Source organism: Taudactylus pleione, unplaced genomic scaffold (genome assembly GCF_031769625.1).
Source record: "Taudactylus pleione unplaced genomic scaffold, aTauple2 ptg000244l, whole genome shotgun sequence".
NCBI lineage: Eukaryota > Metazoa > Chordata > Amphibia > Anura > Myobatrachidae > Taudactylus > Taudactylus pleione.
The window spans coordinates 3093735-3112640 of record NW_028284646.1 but is presented as its reverse complement, the minus strand read 5'-3'; the positions used below and the strand labels follow the sequence as shown (position 1 = coordinate 3112640).

At 43.3% G+C, this 18906-nt stretch overlaps 1 protein-coding gene across 1 annotated transcript in view; it reads left to right on the top strand.

The window, feature by feature from the left end:
- FBXO9 (F-box protein 9) overlaps nucleotides 1-17240 on the top strand; it is a 55544-nt gene extending 38304 nt beyond the window's left edge. Inside the window, exons 8-12 of the mRNA XM_088479683.1 lie at nucleotides 246-336; nucleotides 514-609; nucleotides 7067-7160; nucleotides 7533-7687; nucleotides 14076-17240. Coding sequence (XP_088335809.1) covers nucleotides 246-336; nucleotides 514-609; nucleotides 7067-7160; nucleotides 7533-7687; nucleotides 14076-14184 — 545 coding nt within the window. The 3' untranslated portion in view covers nucleotides 14185-17240. The remainder of the gene's footprint in view (nucleotides 1-245; nucleotides 337-513; nucleotides 610-7066; nucleotides 7161-7532; nucleotides 7688-14075) is intronic.
- The last annotated feature ends 1666 nt before the right edge of the window (nucleotides 17241-18906 follow it).

The following is an 18906-nucleotide window of genomic DNA, read 5'->3' as shown; positions in this document are numbered from 1 at the left end:
CGGGCAAAAACAAGCTAGGTTTTGTGTCCCATAATTACCGTCTATGTGCGTAGTCGCACAACGTGTGAGGCTCCAATGGAACTGCATACTTAATGTAATCTCCCACTTTGTATGTATTTATTCAAATAAAAGTTCTTACAGCAAGCTCACATTTCCGAATATATATATATATATGTGTGTATGTGTAATAAAGAAATAAAAAAAAAAAAAAATATATATATATATATGCTATGATTTTCTTACAGGTGTGTACATTAGCAAGACCACATATATACGCCAGGGAGAGCAGTCTTTGGATGGATTTTATCGGGCCTGGCACCAAGTGGAATATTTCAGGTACTTATACTTCTTTCTTTATTGCTGGCCCTTCAATAATAATTTCAGTAAATTGTGAATAGTGAATTTAGAATTCCACATTTCATTAGTATATTAAACTGCTCTAAAAGTATGTTTGTTTGTTTTGTTTTGTTTTGTTACCTTTCCTCCAAACCTTTTGCAATATATTTACTATAGGTATATGAGATTTTTTCCTGACGGCCAACTTATTATGCTCACCACACCTGAAGAGCCCCACACAATTGTACCTCGTTTAAGGACAAAACATGCAAGGTATGCTTGTATATATTTTATATACTTTTTTTTTTTTTTTTATGCTTCATAAATATTTTGCGCATCGACAGTGGCAGCAACATCTCCTACCAAAACTGCTGTATAGATGTTTCTCAGTCATCTTTACTGCAGTTGCGTCAAACGGCCCCTTGTGGGGCGCTTGACTTGTGAGCTTCTGCTAGTGCAGGGTGCCTGTTTGCGTGTTTTTGTGCCAAAAATGCGCAGAGTCACAATGTGATATGACTAGGAACCACTAGGAGACTGTGCTGATTAATTTGATATGCGACACTTGTATATATGTGCGACTTAAGCTGAGTACACACTAGACGATATGTTGCCTGATTCAGCTGATCGGCCGACATATATATCGTTCATGTCTTCCAGTGTGTACTCACTATGAGCGACCATGCGCGCTCCGGCGGGGTCGTTCAACGTATCAACAGATCAAACCTACATGCTGCTCAAACTGTCAGTTTGATGAAAGACCCCATGCTTGTGGAGGCAGCTGGTAAACAACATATTGTGCATTTGTTCACCAGCTTGCGCTGTGTAATTCGACCACACAATATGTTGTTCATCGCATTGTACGTTGGCCGGGTAAACACATCGTCTAGTGTGTACTCTGCAGTAGTCTCTCAATCAACATGCGAATTGCTACGATGCAGCGGCCACAGCTTTTTCCACACCACATTCTTCTTTGGCACACAGATATACATAGTAAATTAATCAGCACATACTCTTGGTGCTTCCTATTTTTTTTTTTTTTTTTTTTGTTTGTTTTTTGTGTCTCCACTCCTCAAGATTCCTGGGGGCAAATTTACTAAAGTGAGCGTTTTTAGAAGTGGAGATGTTGTCCATACCAACCAGTCAGATTCTAGCTATTTTCTAGAAGGTGCAAGTTAAGTAGAATCTGATTGCTACGGGCAACATCTCCACTTCTAAAAACTCTCACTTTAGTAAATATATCCGCCAGACTTGAGCAGAGCTGGGGACTTAGTTGTGAAATGGTGCCCACATCTGGGGGGGAAAAAAAGCATTCAGCTCAGACTGGCTATGCTGCCCTGTTTGTATCTGTTTGTATTACATACTCTGCCCTTTATATGAGGGAGACTATAGTGCTAATTATTACACTTGCTCTAATATCAATCATTTGAAAACCCCCTCTAGAAATCCAGCATTGCCCCTGCTCTTTTGGAATTGGATATTTCCTCCACCACCATATCAGTGTACAGGAAAATGTGGGGTTTTCATATTGTGGAAAGAAAAAGCAAAACATTTCTACAAAGGATTTTCAAAGATGTGCCTGGGAATAGGGTCCCATTTATGTAACAATCCAGTGATAGTTGTGCCAGAGAGAGCCCAGGGAGAGGAGTGGGCTTTGATTGTTTTCAATGGTGCCGATGTGAACAGGGAAAGGGAGTTGCATTGGCGACACTACTTACCTGTGCCTTCAGCAGGGCAAGCTAGGAGTCAGGACTCATCTGAAGGAACCTGTGCAGGGGGGAGTGGAGGATGGAGCTGGGATGTACAGCTACTGGCAGTGCTCTGCGCCAGTCTTCAAAATAGCCGACTCAAAACTTGGGAACGGACCACTCTGCACTCCTATAAGTGGCGCTGCGGCACCCCATGGAGCCAAGGCACACAGTTTGGGAACCGCTGCACTAATCCTGTTAGTCTACAATTTCATCCGTTCTTTACATATAGGCATACTGAAATAGCAAGTGTGCGTTCTTGGAAATGTTCTGTTTACTTTCCATATATATCTTCAATTTTAGTAACACTCTTAGGACCTCATTCAGAGTCTGTCGTAAGCGGCCGCTCAGTCGTACGCCTAACGACCGCAAAACTGAAAAAGGAAGCGATCGCATGGCCGGTCGGTCATAACCAAAGTGACGCCCATACGTGAACAATGCACCTCCTCTAGTTAACGAGTGATAGCAGCTAGCGATCGAGTCAATCGTTGTCAGTCGCTGTATGTTAATTTTCTTCTGATGGTTGTGGCCGCCTGTGTTGTGTGCAAATTACTCCAAAAATGAAAAAAAAAATGCATAGAATAAGCCATCCCCCTGAAATATATTTATTCTTATTATTCGCTAATGCAAACGCAGCTGAATCAATTACATGCCAATTAGCAGTGTTATTAGCTACAACAAACGATTATTAGCTGCTTGCATTGTGTGGCTCAAAATAGAAACATCACTCCGAACATCAGTAACATTTGATAGTATCGATTGTACTCTGGGGCTGGAGAGAGCACGTACCCAACCTTAAGCTGTACGATCAGCCAGGCCTCTAACCTGCTCGCAGAGTGACGTTTTACTACTTCCGGCCTTCTATGTCGGTCGTAGCAGGTAATTTATGTACGTCCCTAAAACGCCCTGAAAACGGTGAGGAACGCCTGCGTTTTCAGACCACCACCCCCGTCACCACCCACAAACGACCTTTCATGTCAATCAACTCTCGGAAGCCACTTCCTGCACGTAAGCCGTATGATCGACAGCATTTTGGATCGCAAGGTCTCGTACGCACATGCGCACAACTAACCGTACGCATGCGTGGTTTGGAAACATGGGATGCGTACGACCGAGCGGCCGCTTACGACCGACTCTGAATGAGGTCCTTAATCCTTTCAGTGCCAAAAACTATGCATTATAGTTTACTCTGCATGCTTTGGGAACCTTCTAGCACATTTGTTCCAGAAAGCTCAGCACCTCCCCCTCCTCCTTTGTTTATTACCTCTTTATCAGGGTCTTCTGAGAAACGGTGTATATATCTGTTTTGTTCTCACCTTCTTAACGTATTTCAGTGCCTCCGCTTGCTAGCGACCGATGTTTTCAGCATACGCACATGACCGTGTCGCACTGCACATGCATCCCGATGGTTACCGCCAAGAGCTACAGAACGAATTTGGACGCAGAGAGAGGCAATTTCAGAGGGCATTTTCTAAATGGCTAGCCAGGCGCGGACGTATTGCGCTCAACGACTGCGTCTTTTGCCGCAGTTGCACTGATTCCGGCGGCTATGTTCATACGGAGATTCTACATCTTCATAGGGCTGGGGCAAGTTTGATGGTGCTTCGTAATATGCACAACGGTGGATTAGCATCGCAGCCGGCGGGAACTTCTGTACGAATACCATCGGCTGAGACATTAGCATAAGGATGCAGTCGCGCTGCAGCAACAGATACAGCTGTGGCTGCATTAGCGTTCACCTCTAAATCAGGCTCAAGAGTCTTGGAATGAAATGGGAACAAGTAAATGTTTCAGCAGGTAATGCAATATATAGTAGCCAATGAACAACAAATTACACACATAGAGGCAGATGTATGAAGCTCTGGAAAGTGATAAAGTGCAGAGTGATAAACGACCAACCAATCAGCTCACAACTGTCATGTTACAGGCTGTGTTTGAAAAATGACAGGTGGGAGCAGATTGGTTGGTCATTTATCACTCTGCACTTTATCACTTTCCACAGCTTCATACATCTGCGCCACAATCTCTTAAGTCTGAACCAACTGGCAACTCTGAAGCCTACTATGAGGAACCTTAGTCTAGTTACTGTAAGTAAACAATATGAAGAGCAATACTCGCTATGCATGTAGCCCACATCTTCACAGACTAATACTAATGCAGTTTGCACATACTCTCGTTGGAGCTCTTTTGACCTTTTAATTCCTGTAATTGGAGACTTGGATTTTCCAGAACTGATCCAGGTAACTGCTGCGTCTCAGATTTGCACCTTGCAATCAAAGACTCCACCATCGGTTGATCATTGAAGTTCTGAGGAAGATTCTAGTTACTCAGAAACTCTGAACTAAGATGCTGGAGCCTTTGCAACTGTGTGTAAGATTGCAGTCGCAGGCTGAAACGCCTCTCAAACGGTCCCAATACATCCGTGTTTGAGTAGCCCTGTTGCCAATCAAACTGTCCCTGCCTGTTAATCACTTTTGTGAATAATTCCTCTCCGTCTACTGTCACAGGGCCATCGTGACACATTCTCAGTGTGACTTATACGCATAAGCAGTTGTAAAGAATCGTCAATTTGCGTCAGTCTCTGATTCAGGCCCATAGTTTGTACTTGTAATGGCTACAACTTATTCACTTGCTTTGGGTTTCTTTTAGTTGCACAAACATCCTTAACATCCAGCAAACCACTGAGTATAGTCCCACTTAATGATGTGTAGCCATCTCGCATTTCAGCCAACCTAACTCTCTCTCCCTAGCACTAAATATTTTCCCTAATGGCAATAGATCAGTACAACAATATGGGTGTGGATTAAAAGATCTACACTATTTAGATAGACAGTCAAAAGATCGACAACAAATGGTAGACATGCACAGAAAAAGGACGGCCTGTACAAATGGTAGACACAAACAATGGTTGACATTTTATTATTATTCTTTCTAACCCTGATCTTCACCCTAATCCTCCCCTTGGTGCCTAACTGTAATTGTTGGGGCAAGTGCCTAACACTAGTCTTCCAGTAAGTGCTTAACATTAACAGTCCCTCTGAGTGCCTAACCCTAACCGACCCATCTAGAACCTAACCCTCCCGTAAGTCCCTTACAAAGAAACAGAAATAATGAGTCGACCATTCCAATGTCGACCTTTTGACAATGTTGACAGTTTGTACATGTCGATATTCACCCACGTCGAACTTTTGTGTGTCGAGCTTTTTGCCTGTCGACCATTTGGTGTCTACCTAGACACTTGGATGGCAGTCAATAGATCTACAATGCAAAGGTCGACAAACATTACATATAAAACCAGTTTGATCAGTGTACTTATCTGTGCTGCCTTATCTGTCTCCTGACTGATTCTCTCCTGTGATGGCTGCTCCACCTGCTGTTCATACAGCTTCTGCCAATAGTGCTCTTCTTAGTCCAGTCCTTCAGATTAGAATGCATCCCAGTGTTTGTTGTTCCACTTTTAACATACAGCGCCACTGCTGTTTCTCATCTCTCCTTTGGCTCGCCAGAGCTCCCTCGTTCTCACTTTCTGTTCTCCTGGACACACCAAGGTTGTCATTTCCTCTGTGGAGATTCCTCCTCTTTTTTTTTTTTTTTTTTTCCCCTTCCCCTCCTCTATGGGCATCTCCCCAAGTGGGGTCCTTTGCTCTATCCCCTCTCAGCCCCCCCCCCCCTCTCTCTCTCCGGACTCCTCATATTCTTTGGTGGTTGTTTTAGTCTCCTCCCCCTTTTCCCTCAGGTTCTTGTGTGCTGTGGGACTGTGGCTTCCTTGTTCGAGAACCTTTCCCAGTAAAATCTGTAGCCTCCTGTTCACGACCAACATGGCGAATGTGGCTACATTTGGTCCCAGTGATTGTCTGGCACAGTGAAGATAACATGAATACAGTGCTCAACAAGTCACTACAGTAAAGATACACATTCACTTCTCCCCTCCATAAAAACACTTCAATGGCTGCTAGCTGGCTAATTTATGGATGTGCAAGAGCAGAATGAAAATGCTGTTTTGTGTCACTCACTATTTTGCAAATATACTCATCCACTTGAGGAAGTGAAGGGATGCGTACACTAACTTCGCAAATGGGACTATTGAGGATGTTGAGTATAAATTGAGGAGCTGATTCAGTGCCGCTCGCACAATGTGTATGCAAATTGCGTAGACAGTACAATCGCACAGCAATGCATTAGCACGCCCAGTATTTCTTAGAGAGCGATCACATAGTGTATGCAGACACCCACCAGCCTATTTTGTATCTTTCAGTTGTACTTTTATGGAAAAGTTTACTTTTGTTCAATTTCATAAAAACATTTCAATAATGGACATTTCCATTGTCCCTTCAACTCATGACTCATTTTGTTAACCAAGGTGTGTTATAAGAGATTATATGAAAAGTTGAAATGAATGAAGGTTGTGATGCTAAGTGGTTTGCAGGCAAAACTGAAGTTTTTGCAGGTTACATCATTAAGTGGATCTGCAAACACCCAACACTAGAGGCATCACAGTTTTATGCACTTTGACCTGGGTGTGCTCCTGGAAATGTTCTAAGCATATAAACCTACTCATGCTATCCCATTTATGTGACCAGCTCTGCTCATGTTGTGACTTAAAACAAGGAGATGCTGGTCCTGCTGTTATTGCTGAGTGCACCTCATGCAGTAAAGTATTAAATACTCCTGCCAGATGGTGGACAGTCTTGTGTTTAAGCAATAGAGAAATAAGGAATCTGCAGGTGGAAGTAGCTGTGAGGGATTTTCAGAGAGAAGGTTACAGCACGCTACAATAAAAATGTTAAAAACCTGTTAGGAAACATATGACATGTTTGACAGGCAGACTGTCTTTTCTTTGCAGTTAATCATGGCAAGATCTGATTTTTGTTTTCCTTTAGTTTAGAAGTGTGCATTCCTAAACCTCTGTGTGTCTACCAGTATAAGCTTGCATTTCATGGCCCTGCATATCTGCATTACCGTTGCTTGTGCTTTATATTCCATAGAACTGATGCAATGTTGCTTGGCCATTATCGTCTCTCTCAAGATACTGATAACCAAACCAAAGTTTTTGCAGTAATAACCAACAAGAAGGATGAGGTATGTTTTACCCTGATGTGTTTTCCCTTGCATTGGCTATTTGCTAGGAAATAGCGATGAGGTACAGAGGCCCTTGATTAGCAATAAAACAAAGAAAGGTGCTAAATAACAAAATAAGCCCCCCAATGTACCCCTTTCTTACACGTAATTACATTCTTGCTCACATTTCTTCTACTTTTTAAAAATATTTACTAGACCATTTCTTTTGTCCTACACCTGAATGCCAGCCACTGCCCATTTCTGTGCTCATATTTTCACTTTTACAAGTGTTTTGGTTTTTAGGATCAGTCATACAAAGACCTACCTAAGGATTGTAAAAAATTTTCCTAACATATGGTTTCTGTAGTCTTCCATGTTCTGTTTGCTACGCAGAAATCAACAGAGTACCAAAGGTATCGTTATTTCCGTCGCTCCCCGGTGCAGGAAACTGACCACAGCTTTCATGTGGGGCTTCAGCTATGCTCAAGTGGGCGCCACAAATTCACTAAACTGGTTTGGATTCATCACTCTTGTCATATTACTTACAAGTAAGTTCTAGAAACTTAATTTAGGTGTATGTTTGTTTAAAATAGATGCATGTCCATTGCCCTTACTATGAATATACAAAGCCATTAAACACCCTAAAATATCCAGTTGACTTTCAGAATAAAGGTGGTTATTTTTCTCCTTCATCCACTAGTGGATACTGGAGTACATGCAATGGGTTAGAAGTGTAGTTGGCTCCTCCCCCTCTATACCCCGTCCGATCTCAGTTTAGATAAATTCCCCAACTGGGCCTGAAGCATTAGGGTTGTCTCAAGCCATTTTTGCTTTTATTTTATTTTGCTTTGATCTTCTATCAAGTCTTCAACAGGCAGACTGGAAGCTGCGGCAGTCTGCCTGCCCCATGGGAGCCTCCAGAGAGACCACCACAGCTTCCTAAAGCTAGTGTCGGGTATCCCTGGCCACCATGTCATCGTACGCTGTGTACGATGACTGTGTACGGTGGCAACTGCGCACCGGCATGCCGAGCAACGGTAAGTATGCCATTCCCCCTGATTAGCAAGGGGGATGGCTTTTTGCCTTTAAGATGCGTTTGCCACCAGCCCAAATAGTGCGCACCCCGGACTTGCAGTAGCCAGCGGTTGGGCTGCGCGCGCGGCCATTGCGGCGCTTACATGTAGCCTTCTGTAGCAGAGGCCACACGCGGCTATAAGCGGCCAGCTTAACATTACAGGGGGCAGTGTGTCATGTAAATACCGCTCCCACGTGTTGAAGCAGCACTTCCTCTAGTTACTCTCGGTATAGAGCTTTGCTACAGCGCTAGCTCGGCCTCAGAATGCCCGGGGCGGGGCTTAGCGGCGACACGGCAACTCCCGCACCTCTGCTCGGATGGACTGGAGGGGTCTCCAAACGCTCCCTATGGACCGGCCATGCCTGAAACCATATAGGAGGTTTGTCTACCTCTATATGCAGGCAAGCTCCTACAAGTGGGACGGCCTCCATATTCTAGTACTCTAGGAGCAGCTCAGGCGCCAGCATGGGCAGTAGCCTAATGCATTATTGCAGTGACACAACACAACAGGTAGTGTCTTTTCTTTGCAGACTGCACAGTTGGCGCAGTGATTTAGTATTGCAGCTCCATAGCACCTAGTCATTGCGATGCTACAGATTTCTTCAGGCTATTCCTGCAGCGCACCACCCTGGGATTCAGTAGTTCACATTTATGTGAGCAAGTAACTTATAACTTACATCCATACATATATTAGATGTGTTTTTGTGTACGTCTACATATAAGTGTATGTATGATGTGTATGGGCTTGGATGATTAGGTTTGTCTTTTGTTTTTATACTGACTCATATCTCAGGGGTCGCTGTACTGTGTCATTTTTACACCATGGATCGTTCAGTGTCTTCCCTAGTGACTTACTAACTGCGTCCTGTCTTCCATGTTTTTTGTTGCACTCTGGTTGGTCTCTCTCACCTTATCTGATGGCTTGAACACTGTGTGGCACTTTCTCTACTTCGACAAAGGTCCCACATGGGACCGAAATATCAGATTTAGCCTATTCTATGATATTGGTGGTATGTGACAAATTACTTTTCTATTTCTGCAATGGTGAGTGCCCTCCCTATTTGGATACACACAAACACACACACGTAAAACACTCAAGCTTTGCCGGGGGTGACAATCCATTGGTTCACAGTAGACGCCAAATCCATATTAGATAATTGCAATAAGCGGGATTCACTCGCCATGGCTTTTCATCATAATGCACAAACAGACTTACTCTATTAGTTTTACACCATTGGTGCAATAGTCGACCTTTCGACTGCAAAAACGCGGCCTTTCTCAAGACACCACCAGTGAATGGAACAGAATAGACACACAATTCTAACACCCACAGAGTCCCCTGATATACCACCATCAATTATCCAATAAAACTAGCTCCTCCCAATGGCTCCCTCCGGAAACCAGAAGTGATATACATAATGAAGAAACTACTTTATACAGCCAAAAAACTCCCCCTGTACCTTACATTTCAATGACCACAGCATACATGAGGCATCAGGGTCCGCTTACCAGTACCCGACAGGGCTGTAAACTCCATAGAAGCAGGCGAAGCCAGCAGCGTGAGCCCATACTTCTGGTATACGTTCCACGTAACCGGAAGTCATGGTGTTTGCGTTCCACCTATATCCAGACACACGTCACTTCTGGGGCACATTACAGTGTCGCTGGGAACAGGAACCACACCAATTAGGTTCTGCACTCTAATCCTTTTCTTGATGCACCTGTGATCATAGCTGGTGTTTCTCCTTCATCCACTAGGGGACACTGGAGGCTTCAAGACAGTGGGGTATAGACGGTGCTAAGTGGAGCTGGCATTTTAAATCTTTTGAAGTGTGACTTGCTTCTCCCCCTCTCTTTACCCCCCTACAAGCCCAGGCTGTTTGTGCCCAATGGGAGCTGGATGTGTTTTACACTCCTCCTTAGGGTTTAGAATATTGAAAGAATAAAAGCATTGAGGACAGACAGGCAGTAGTTGCACTGCACTGCCTGTCTGCACGGTGGGAGACCCGCTCGCAAGTGCATGCACTTCGCCTGTGTCCCCAACTTCAGGGACCTCCGTCTCCATATAGGGGGTGCCGCATGCCATTGCTTGCAGCGTGCATAGCGGACCCCCAGCAGTCACCGGCAGCTCCGTAAGTTTTACCTCGCTCCCGACTAGCGGCAGGCAGTATTTAACAGCAGCAAGCTGCCTCAATTAGCGGGGCAGCCAGGCAAGTGTAAAGGCTGTGTCAGCCATTCTTCTAAAAAGCACATATATATTTAAAATAAGGTGCCTAGCATGGGGGCGGAGCTTAGCTCCGGAGCCCTGCTCCTTCCTCCCAGCAGCCCCAGTGCTCCCCTGAAAGTGTGTTAGCAGCCATTCCAGGAGAATCAGCGTCTGCTGCGCATTATAGCAGCTGCTGCACAAAACTGGCAGCCTAATCTTAGTCTGTAAGTAGACAGTGGGGTTTAGGCTAGTCAGGAGAGCATTAAGGCAGCTTAGTAACTATTTATCAGTGGTTATTCCTTCTATGCCTAGCGTTTTCTGGCACTGCTAGGAGCGCTATTAGGGCTGGTGTGGCTCTCTCCTGCCTCTCTGTATCCCAGTTTCTTTTTCTTCTGACCTATTTCACTACACTTTTATGTTTGTGTGGGGTCTGTATGTAGCATGACTGGCAGATCAAAAGCATCTCAAAAGTTATTTACCTGCAAAAAGTGTGCGGGGATTCTCAACTGGGAGGCGGATTTCCTCAACCGTCACGATGTGCATGCAGGGGAGTGGTCTCTCAATCTAGAAGTCCTTCAGCTCCTGGTGGACAAATGGGGTCTGCCAGACGTGGACCTCATGGCCTCACGACACAACCACAAGCTTCCAGTGTACGGGGCCAGGACGAGGGACCCCGACACTGCCTTCGTGGATGCATTATCTGTGAAGTGGACCTTCCATTTGGCATACCTCTTTCCTCTAGTCTCCCTTCTGTCTCGAGTTCTTTGGAAGTTCAAGCAGGAAGGGGGCACGGTCCTGTTTGTAGCTTTGCCCAGACACCATTGGTACTCCGATCTTAAAAGTCTCTCCATAGACACTCCCCTCCAACCTTCTCTATGACCAGACCTGTTGAGACATCCCTCCTAAGGTCTAAAGGGTTTTCTAGCTCTGTGTCCAGACCATGCTCAGAGCACGTAAACCGGCCTATGCCAGGATTTATCACCGGGTGTGGCATACATATTTCCAGTGGTGTGCTACTAGAAACTATGACCCTCAGGTTTTTAGGGTTTCTAGAATCCTTGCCTTTCTTCAAGCTGGATTGGATCTCTGACTCCGCCTACCCTCTCTGCTCTGTCCACAAGGTGGTCTCCGTATACAACCTGGTCTCCCTTTGTCCATCCTGTGGCTTCGTGGGATTTGTCAATTGTTCTCCACGCACTTCAGGAACCTCCATTTGAACCCCTGGATTCAGTAGACTGCAAATGGCTCACTGCGAAGACTTTTTATTTTTCCCTCCAGCTATGGCATCTGCCCGTAGGGTATCATATTTAGGGACGCTCTCCTGTCGCTCCCCATTTCTGATCTATCATCCGGATAGGGCTGTTCTTCAAACGCACCCTGGCTTCCTTCCCAAGGTGGTCTCGTTTCCACCTTAATGAGGAAATTGTGGTTTCCGGCCTTTCAATCAGCAGACCTCTCAGCAGATGAGACCTCTTTGGATGTGGTTCATGCTCTGAAGATCTACGGGGACCATACTAGTTCGATCAGGAAATCGGACTCCCTCTTTGTCCTATATGGATTCCACAAGAAGGGATGGCCAGCTCACTAACGGGCTCTGGCCAGATGGCTTCGCATAACTATCTCACAGGCTTACACGCAGACTGGCCTTCCTGTGTCGGCCACACTGTGGGTACCTCATGGGCAGCCCGCCATGGAGCGTCTGCTGAACTACTATGCAAAGCCGCCATGTGCTCTTCTGTCCACACCTTTCTTAGGTTCTATGCCTTTGATACATTTGCCTCTCAGAATTCTTCCTTCGGGCGCCGGGTTCTCCTCTCAGCTCAGGAGCGTCCCCGCTCTTGAAATGCTTTGGGACATTCCCATTGTCTCTCTGTGGAGCCCTATGGACCCTGAAGAAGAAAAGGAGAGTTATGGTAAAACTTACCCTTCTTAACTTTCTTCGAAGTCCACAGGGCACCCGCCCTGACGCACCTGGCTTCTATGGGTTTCTTCTCTTGGTCACTAGTTTCCTTCTTTGTGTGCGTGTGATTCGTCAGTGTACCAGTCTTCCTTCTCTCCTATCCTTCGACTGCATTGGTCTTGTTAACAAAACTGAGTTGCCTTCAGGCGGGGCATAGGGGGAAGGACTAGAGCATCCTCGGATTGAAAAAAGCTTTGCTGTTGGTGTCCGATCCTCCAAGTACCACCTACACCCATTGTCTCCCTGTGGACCCTATGGACTTCGAAGAAAGAGAGTTAACAAGGGTAAGTTTTACCATAAATCTCCTTTTTAAGGTAAAAATGTCAGGACTCTGGGGCCTGGAACACAGTTCCTAATACACACGCAATCGGTCTATTAATTTGCACTGTGCATGCGTATGCATCGCAGCGCGTGTGCGAGAGCCAGATGTTCCAGTCAGAACTGCGTACGCAGACACATAACCGAGTGATTGACAGGAAGTGCCGTTTTTGTGGGCTGGTGACGGGGGTGGTCGGGCGAACGCAGGCGAATCAGTGTGTTTCAATGCCGTTGCATGGGCGTGCATAAATTAGCCACTGCAACACCAGATACCACCTGAGGTCTCATAGAGTGCGCAGAAGTTAGCAATTTCTGAATGAGGACTGGGCTTCCTTAACTGTGCGCCTGGGTCCGATGTTATCGATTGTTTCTCTATGTTGCCCCAGTATACGGATGTTAGTAAAGGGAAGTGGGCGTCCTTATGTCAGGCTGCGTACGCAATGTGAATGCACAAATTTAAATAGCACCGCTGATATTGGCAACTGCAGTGCATGTGTATAAGCAGATTAGTGATCCATGCTGAATCGGGCCCTCAGTTCAGAACCTCTGGTGCACCACTCCCAGTGAATGGTAATGCATTTGGAGGGGTTTAAATTAAAACACTGAAAAATAAATTTACTGACATTTTTCTGTACCCCAAAAATCTAGACTTTAATTTGATGAAAAGCACATGTCTGGCCATCAGTTTTCCACCATTAACAAATGTAAAACAGCCATTTGACACCTTTTAAGAATTTCCAGTACTTTCCTTATTGCCAATAACAGCATTTCAAACAATCAACTGCTAACACTGTAATGTAGCGTTTCGCATGCAGATAAACCAGCAGTTGCACACATGCTGCATATCATTTTAAGCAGCAGAAGCTGCTTCTGCGTCCTGTTCACATCGCTGTGGGAATAAAACTCACTGGAAGGTAAAAAGTAGCACGCAAAGACACACTGCGCTACAGAGTCATAGGGCGTTCACGCGTGTTGCAACGTGACTTGTAGCGCAGGGAGGATAGATGTTTGTGGATACATCTGTAATATTTTTTACTGTGATAGCGCTATCCCTAAATAAGTAATGTTGACATTCTGAATGTCAACATATTTACTATATGCCATTAGAACAAGGCCCATTTGACACAATGCCATAACCATTCTCCACTGCTTGCATAATAATGTTAAACACAATAATGTATCATTCCTGGATCATATGATATTGAAACATATTGTTACAGTGCATAGTGTTTGGAGTAAAAACATCTTAATATTTTACCGTCTGGTGTCAGCACCACATTACAGACCTTGATTAGTCATCCAACCTACAATTTAATTTAATGTAACTTCTTATATGCATGTTATCTGACATGTTATCTGACATTGTTTCTCTTGCAGATCAACTGGAGAGACCGCGGTCACAGCATTTGACATTGATAAAATGTACACACCACTGTTCTTTGCTCGTGTGAAGAGTTTCACTGCTGTATCCGAGAAACCGCTTTAAGTTTGAAGGTCTTCATGCTTGCATGGTTTATACTGATAGACACAGCATTGGAGCATACTGCATAGATTTATATGTGACTTCTGCTGAAAACAGTGGGTTTTTTTCACTTTTTTTCTTTTGGGGCATGTAGGGATAGACTTGATTTTCTAGACTTGAAATCTTGTTTTTAAACATTTGTGTATTTTGCAAGATATGTTTCCTTTGACAATTTCTTTTGTGCATTATTTTTTCACATAATCATCCAACATGAATCCTAGCAAACTTAGTATCTTTCAAAATGCCATGACTTTCTTTAGGAAGCAGACAGTAGATGACCAATGCACTCTCCCTTTCGGTTGTGATCATCCTCCCACTGTAATACAGCCCATTTTTCAACATTTTTCAGACACCATGCCTGGAAAATAATACATTTGTTGGCGAATATGTTGGTAAAGATGTGGTCACAAGTATATGGTCTCCACCCATCTGCTGGTCACAGGTAAAAAAAAAATAAGCATAAAAGTCCCCCAGTTTCAGCTATTTTGGAATAAACGTTCAGCTATTTTGGAATAAATCAATGTTTGTGTTTTTTTTTTTTTTATGTTAGCCCAGTTGCTTACTGAGAAGGTGAGGTTTCACTAGCAGTGCTGCAAAGGAAGCTGGATTGCTACCTTGAAATGTATGTTATTTAGAAAAGCAAGACAGGATTATGTATCCATCGCGTAGAGTCCAAATTAAAATCTAAATTATAGGTGAAAATATATAATATATATCGAGAGAGATTGATTGTATAAACTTAATTAGTAATTTTAGGCATTTAAAATAAATATATATAATATGCTATTAGAGTTATGTGCAATATTCCCAATGTTTGTAAAGTAAAACATTGGGCAAAACGAACATTGGTTTTTAACCTAGCAGGAACTAGGCATTCATATTGCAATGGAACCATTTCCACAAAGCCTCCAGTTATATTTCTCTCATCTTTCGTAGCCTCTGTTTTTCCTTTTCCAGATGATAGTAAAACTTGGCTTTGGAAGGGAACACCGTTACATGTTTCTTTAACTCCTCAAGGGCTGGTTTTAGAAACATTTCACACACCTAATTTTCTGGCATTTGTGTTTTTTTTTTTTTTTTAATTATTATTATTATTTTTTTTAAATTGGGTGTCAGTTAATGTTGATCTCTTTTGTGGAATTATAATTCTTAAACTTCTCCTCAGGTCCTTGTTCATATTGTGTGGATCTCCACACAGGCTCATATAGAAAGAAAGTACAACGTGGAGAGAAGTGCATTGCTGATGTAGAATTTTTAATAATAAAATAAAATCTCCCCTCTGGATTAAGGTATTTATCTTTCAAAAGCATGACCATCACTGGGTATCTCACTCGGGGCTCTGATAGATCTCCAGAGGACATTTTTGATGCCCCTTTGGTGTCTGCGAAAACCTCCCTAGATGTTTAGCCATGAATTTCCCACACTTTTATTATGATTTGTTTAACACTTCTGTATCCATTTATGAATGAAGTGATCTGGTGCTCTTGTTTTGCCATCTACATGTTATCAGAATTTTGAGAGTGCTAATTGTTTTGCCTATGAGGCGACCCACAAATAATGCCTTGTTACTGAGAACAGGTTTGAGAACCACTGCTCTGTAGTATATAGTTTGATTTTTTTGTTGTTGTTGTGATTAATGTGTAATGATCACACACCTTCCAGTTGCTACTATGCAAAAGGCCTGGCCAAGTGCCATGTAAACCAACATTGCTCAGTCATATTTTTTTACAACACAAAAGTCACCAGGATACATTGCCTTTATATTCAGCACAACAAACAATATAGTGTAATGTGGCAGGGAAGCATACAAGGAAGTAAAACCTTTTTATTCTCTTCGGTAACATTTCTTTGAGAACTTGTTTGACATGTCTGTGGCAATCCTCTTGTATAATAATGATTAAAAAAAGCAGATGGCACAAAAATGCTTCTTGTTTAATGGTTTGTTGTGTACTGCTGTGTTCGTAATCTCGACTTTCAGTAGAATACTAAATATATTATGAGGGCAGAAAGCCGAATTGTATCTAATTTCCGTGGCTTGTGCTTTATGCAGTAAGCCTGAGTTTCTGGTGCATGTTTTAGAAATGAATATTTTTTATTTCAAAACTACTACCAGTATTATGAATAAGGGGCAGTTATCAATTCAGTTTACTTGGCCTGATGACAAGCTCCAGCCCTTGAGTGCTACTTACCTGCCCAGTTTAGAGTTTGGTTTACTTACTAAAGGTCGTTTTTAAAATCTATCAACATTCATGTTGTGTTTATGGGGCTAAATCACACATTTACGAAGTAAATTTTTGATTTTTTTTTTAAGTATTAAATGTGTGACTTAGAAACACCACTTCGATGATCATTGATTTTCGAAAACCAGCCATTCGTAAATCTACCTCTAGGTCTCCTTGACTATAGCCTCTGATTTAGTTTTTTCTTGGTCTGTATGTGCTGGGATAGAATAAATTCTTGGGCATGTGAGGACTGTAGCTTTTCATTATTCGCCTATAAACTGTGAGGTCTATATAACTTCTGTAAATAGCATTGCCCAGACTGAATACCAAAATACATTAGAAACTGAGCTGAAATACAGAGAACCATTAATGGAATTGCATATATAAATATAATATGACTTATAAATTGTGATTTGATACATCTAGTGTGTGTATCTTAATGTATTAAGAGGCCATGTCAGATGTATAAAAAGCAATGTATAATATTGACTATTTTGCTATGTATAGACTGCTACATCTGCTAAACAAGAAAATGATTGTATTTGTACATGCCTGTTTTTGTCTGTCTATTATGTGATTTTTAAGATTGAAAAGGCCCTGCAATTTGTGATGATGTGAGGGCTCAGGTGAAATAAGTCTGTAGTATCCTCCTGGTAAAATGAATCTGTGCTTAAAATAATGAATTGAATTCTCAGCCGGCATGTGCATCAGGTGTATTCTGTAACAGATCAGGTCACTCCTCTGTTTGCTGAAATGTGCTCGAACTGTCAGTTCTACAATAAACGTCCTTCAAAAACATGTCTACACTTTCTTTTCTAGCTCAACACATAACTAGAGTGTCTCTTATATTGAAATTATTATTATTCAAATAAAAAAATGTAATCGAAAATCATTCTGTAGGGTAGTACCCTATTCTTTGTAACGGGATGCAATCGGGAAACCGGCTGTCTTAATCCCGACAGCCGGCTTCCCGACTGCTTTATCCCGGCAGGGGTTAAATGACAGGCATCTATATCTAGACGCCCTTCATTATCCCGACACCGGGAGACAGGCGCCCGGCATCCCGATCGAAGGAATGCTGGGCGCTGCGAGCGGACAGCTGCGGGGAGGGGGGGGGGGGGGGAGGGTTAGGTTTAGGGAACCCGGGGGGGACTTAGAGTTAGGCACCCCCCCGGGAGGGTTAGGGTTAAGCTAGGGGGAGGGAGGGTTAGGCACCCCCAAGGTGGACTTAGGGTTAGGCACCCCCCGGGGGACTTAGGTTTAGGCAGCGGGGAAGGGGGGGATTAGGGTTAGGCACTTGGGGGGGAGGTTAGGCACCCCTATGGAGGGTTAGGTTAGTTTTTACTTGCCTGCGGACGATCGGCGTTTCCAGCGCTGTCGGGCTTCCGCTGCCGGGATCTCTGCTTCTGTCGGCCTGCCGCGGCCGGGATTCAAACTGCCGGCCAGAGGGACGGCGGTATTTCATACCGATTCCCTTTGTAACACTACAGCTATCTCCTGTGTAAGTCCTAAATATTGAGGGGACATTGCAATGATCATCCTAATGAAAATTGCCATTCTCTCATTACTGATGACTCTTAAGCTGGGTACGCACTAAATGAAGTTTGTACCCAGCGATGTCGCCGACATATCGGGCGGCCCGTACACACTGGGCGATCTGGTGCCTGACACCCCCGCATAGCGCTGCATGGGATAGTCAGCCGTATCATCTGATCTTACATGCTGCATGCAGGCGACGATGCTGACTACCCCACGGGAGCGAGCACTACACAATGTAGTGCATACACACTACACATTTTTAACGATTGGTTGTTCCGATGTGTCTGAATCAGCCAAATCTTTAAAGATATTGTGTAGTGTGTAGGGGCAATTAGGTTACATTTATTAAGCAGACATTGCCTCTCTTCCGGTCACACTTGCACAGTAGCATCCTGTCTGACAAAAAAAAATTCTTCAAAGATGTGCTTTGCATTGCTTATTAAAACACAACAATGTGTAAAATGTAAAAAAAAAAGGTGGGGAATAAATACTTTCTTAAGTAAAAGAATGCTCATCTAACAGCAACTGATCGCGGCTCATTTGAAGACCAGCAGTTAGACACTGACGCTTAGCACACAATACTTACAGAAGTGTATTTATCCAGTAGTATCAGTATACAATGGAGGAACACCTTTTTAAATCTGATTTATTTTAATCAAAAGGTAAGTTAAAAAAAAAAAAAAAAAAAAGTGATTGTTCCACACATTACAATTTTGACATGACATAGTAGAAAGGCATATATGTATTACAGTTGCATGATCATTAGTCTCTAATTCACAATTATAATACACATACATCGATGAGCTCCCACGGTTCGTTTTTGGCTGAAAACTTGTGTCAAAAACAAAGAAATTAAGAGAATCTGATGAAATAATTAGAATGTAACAACATATTTGATGCATCCCTTATACCTTTATATCTTCAA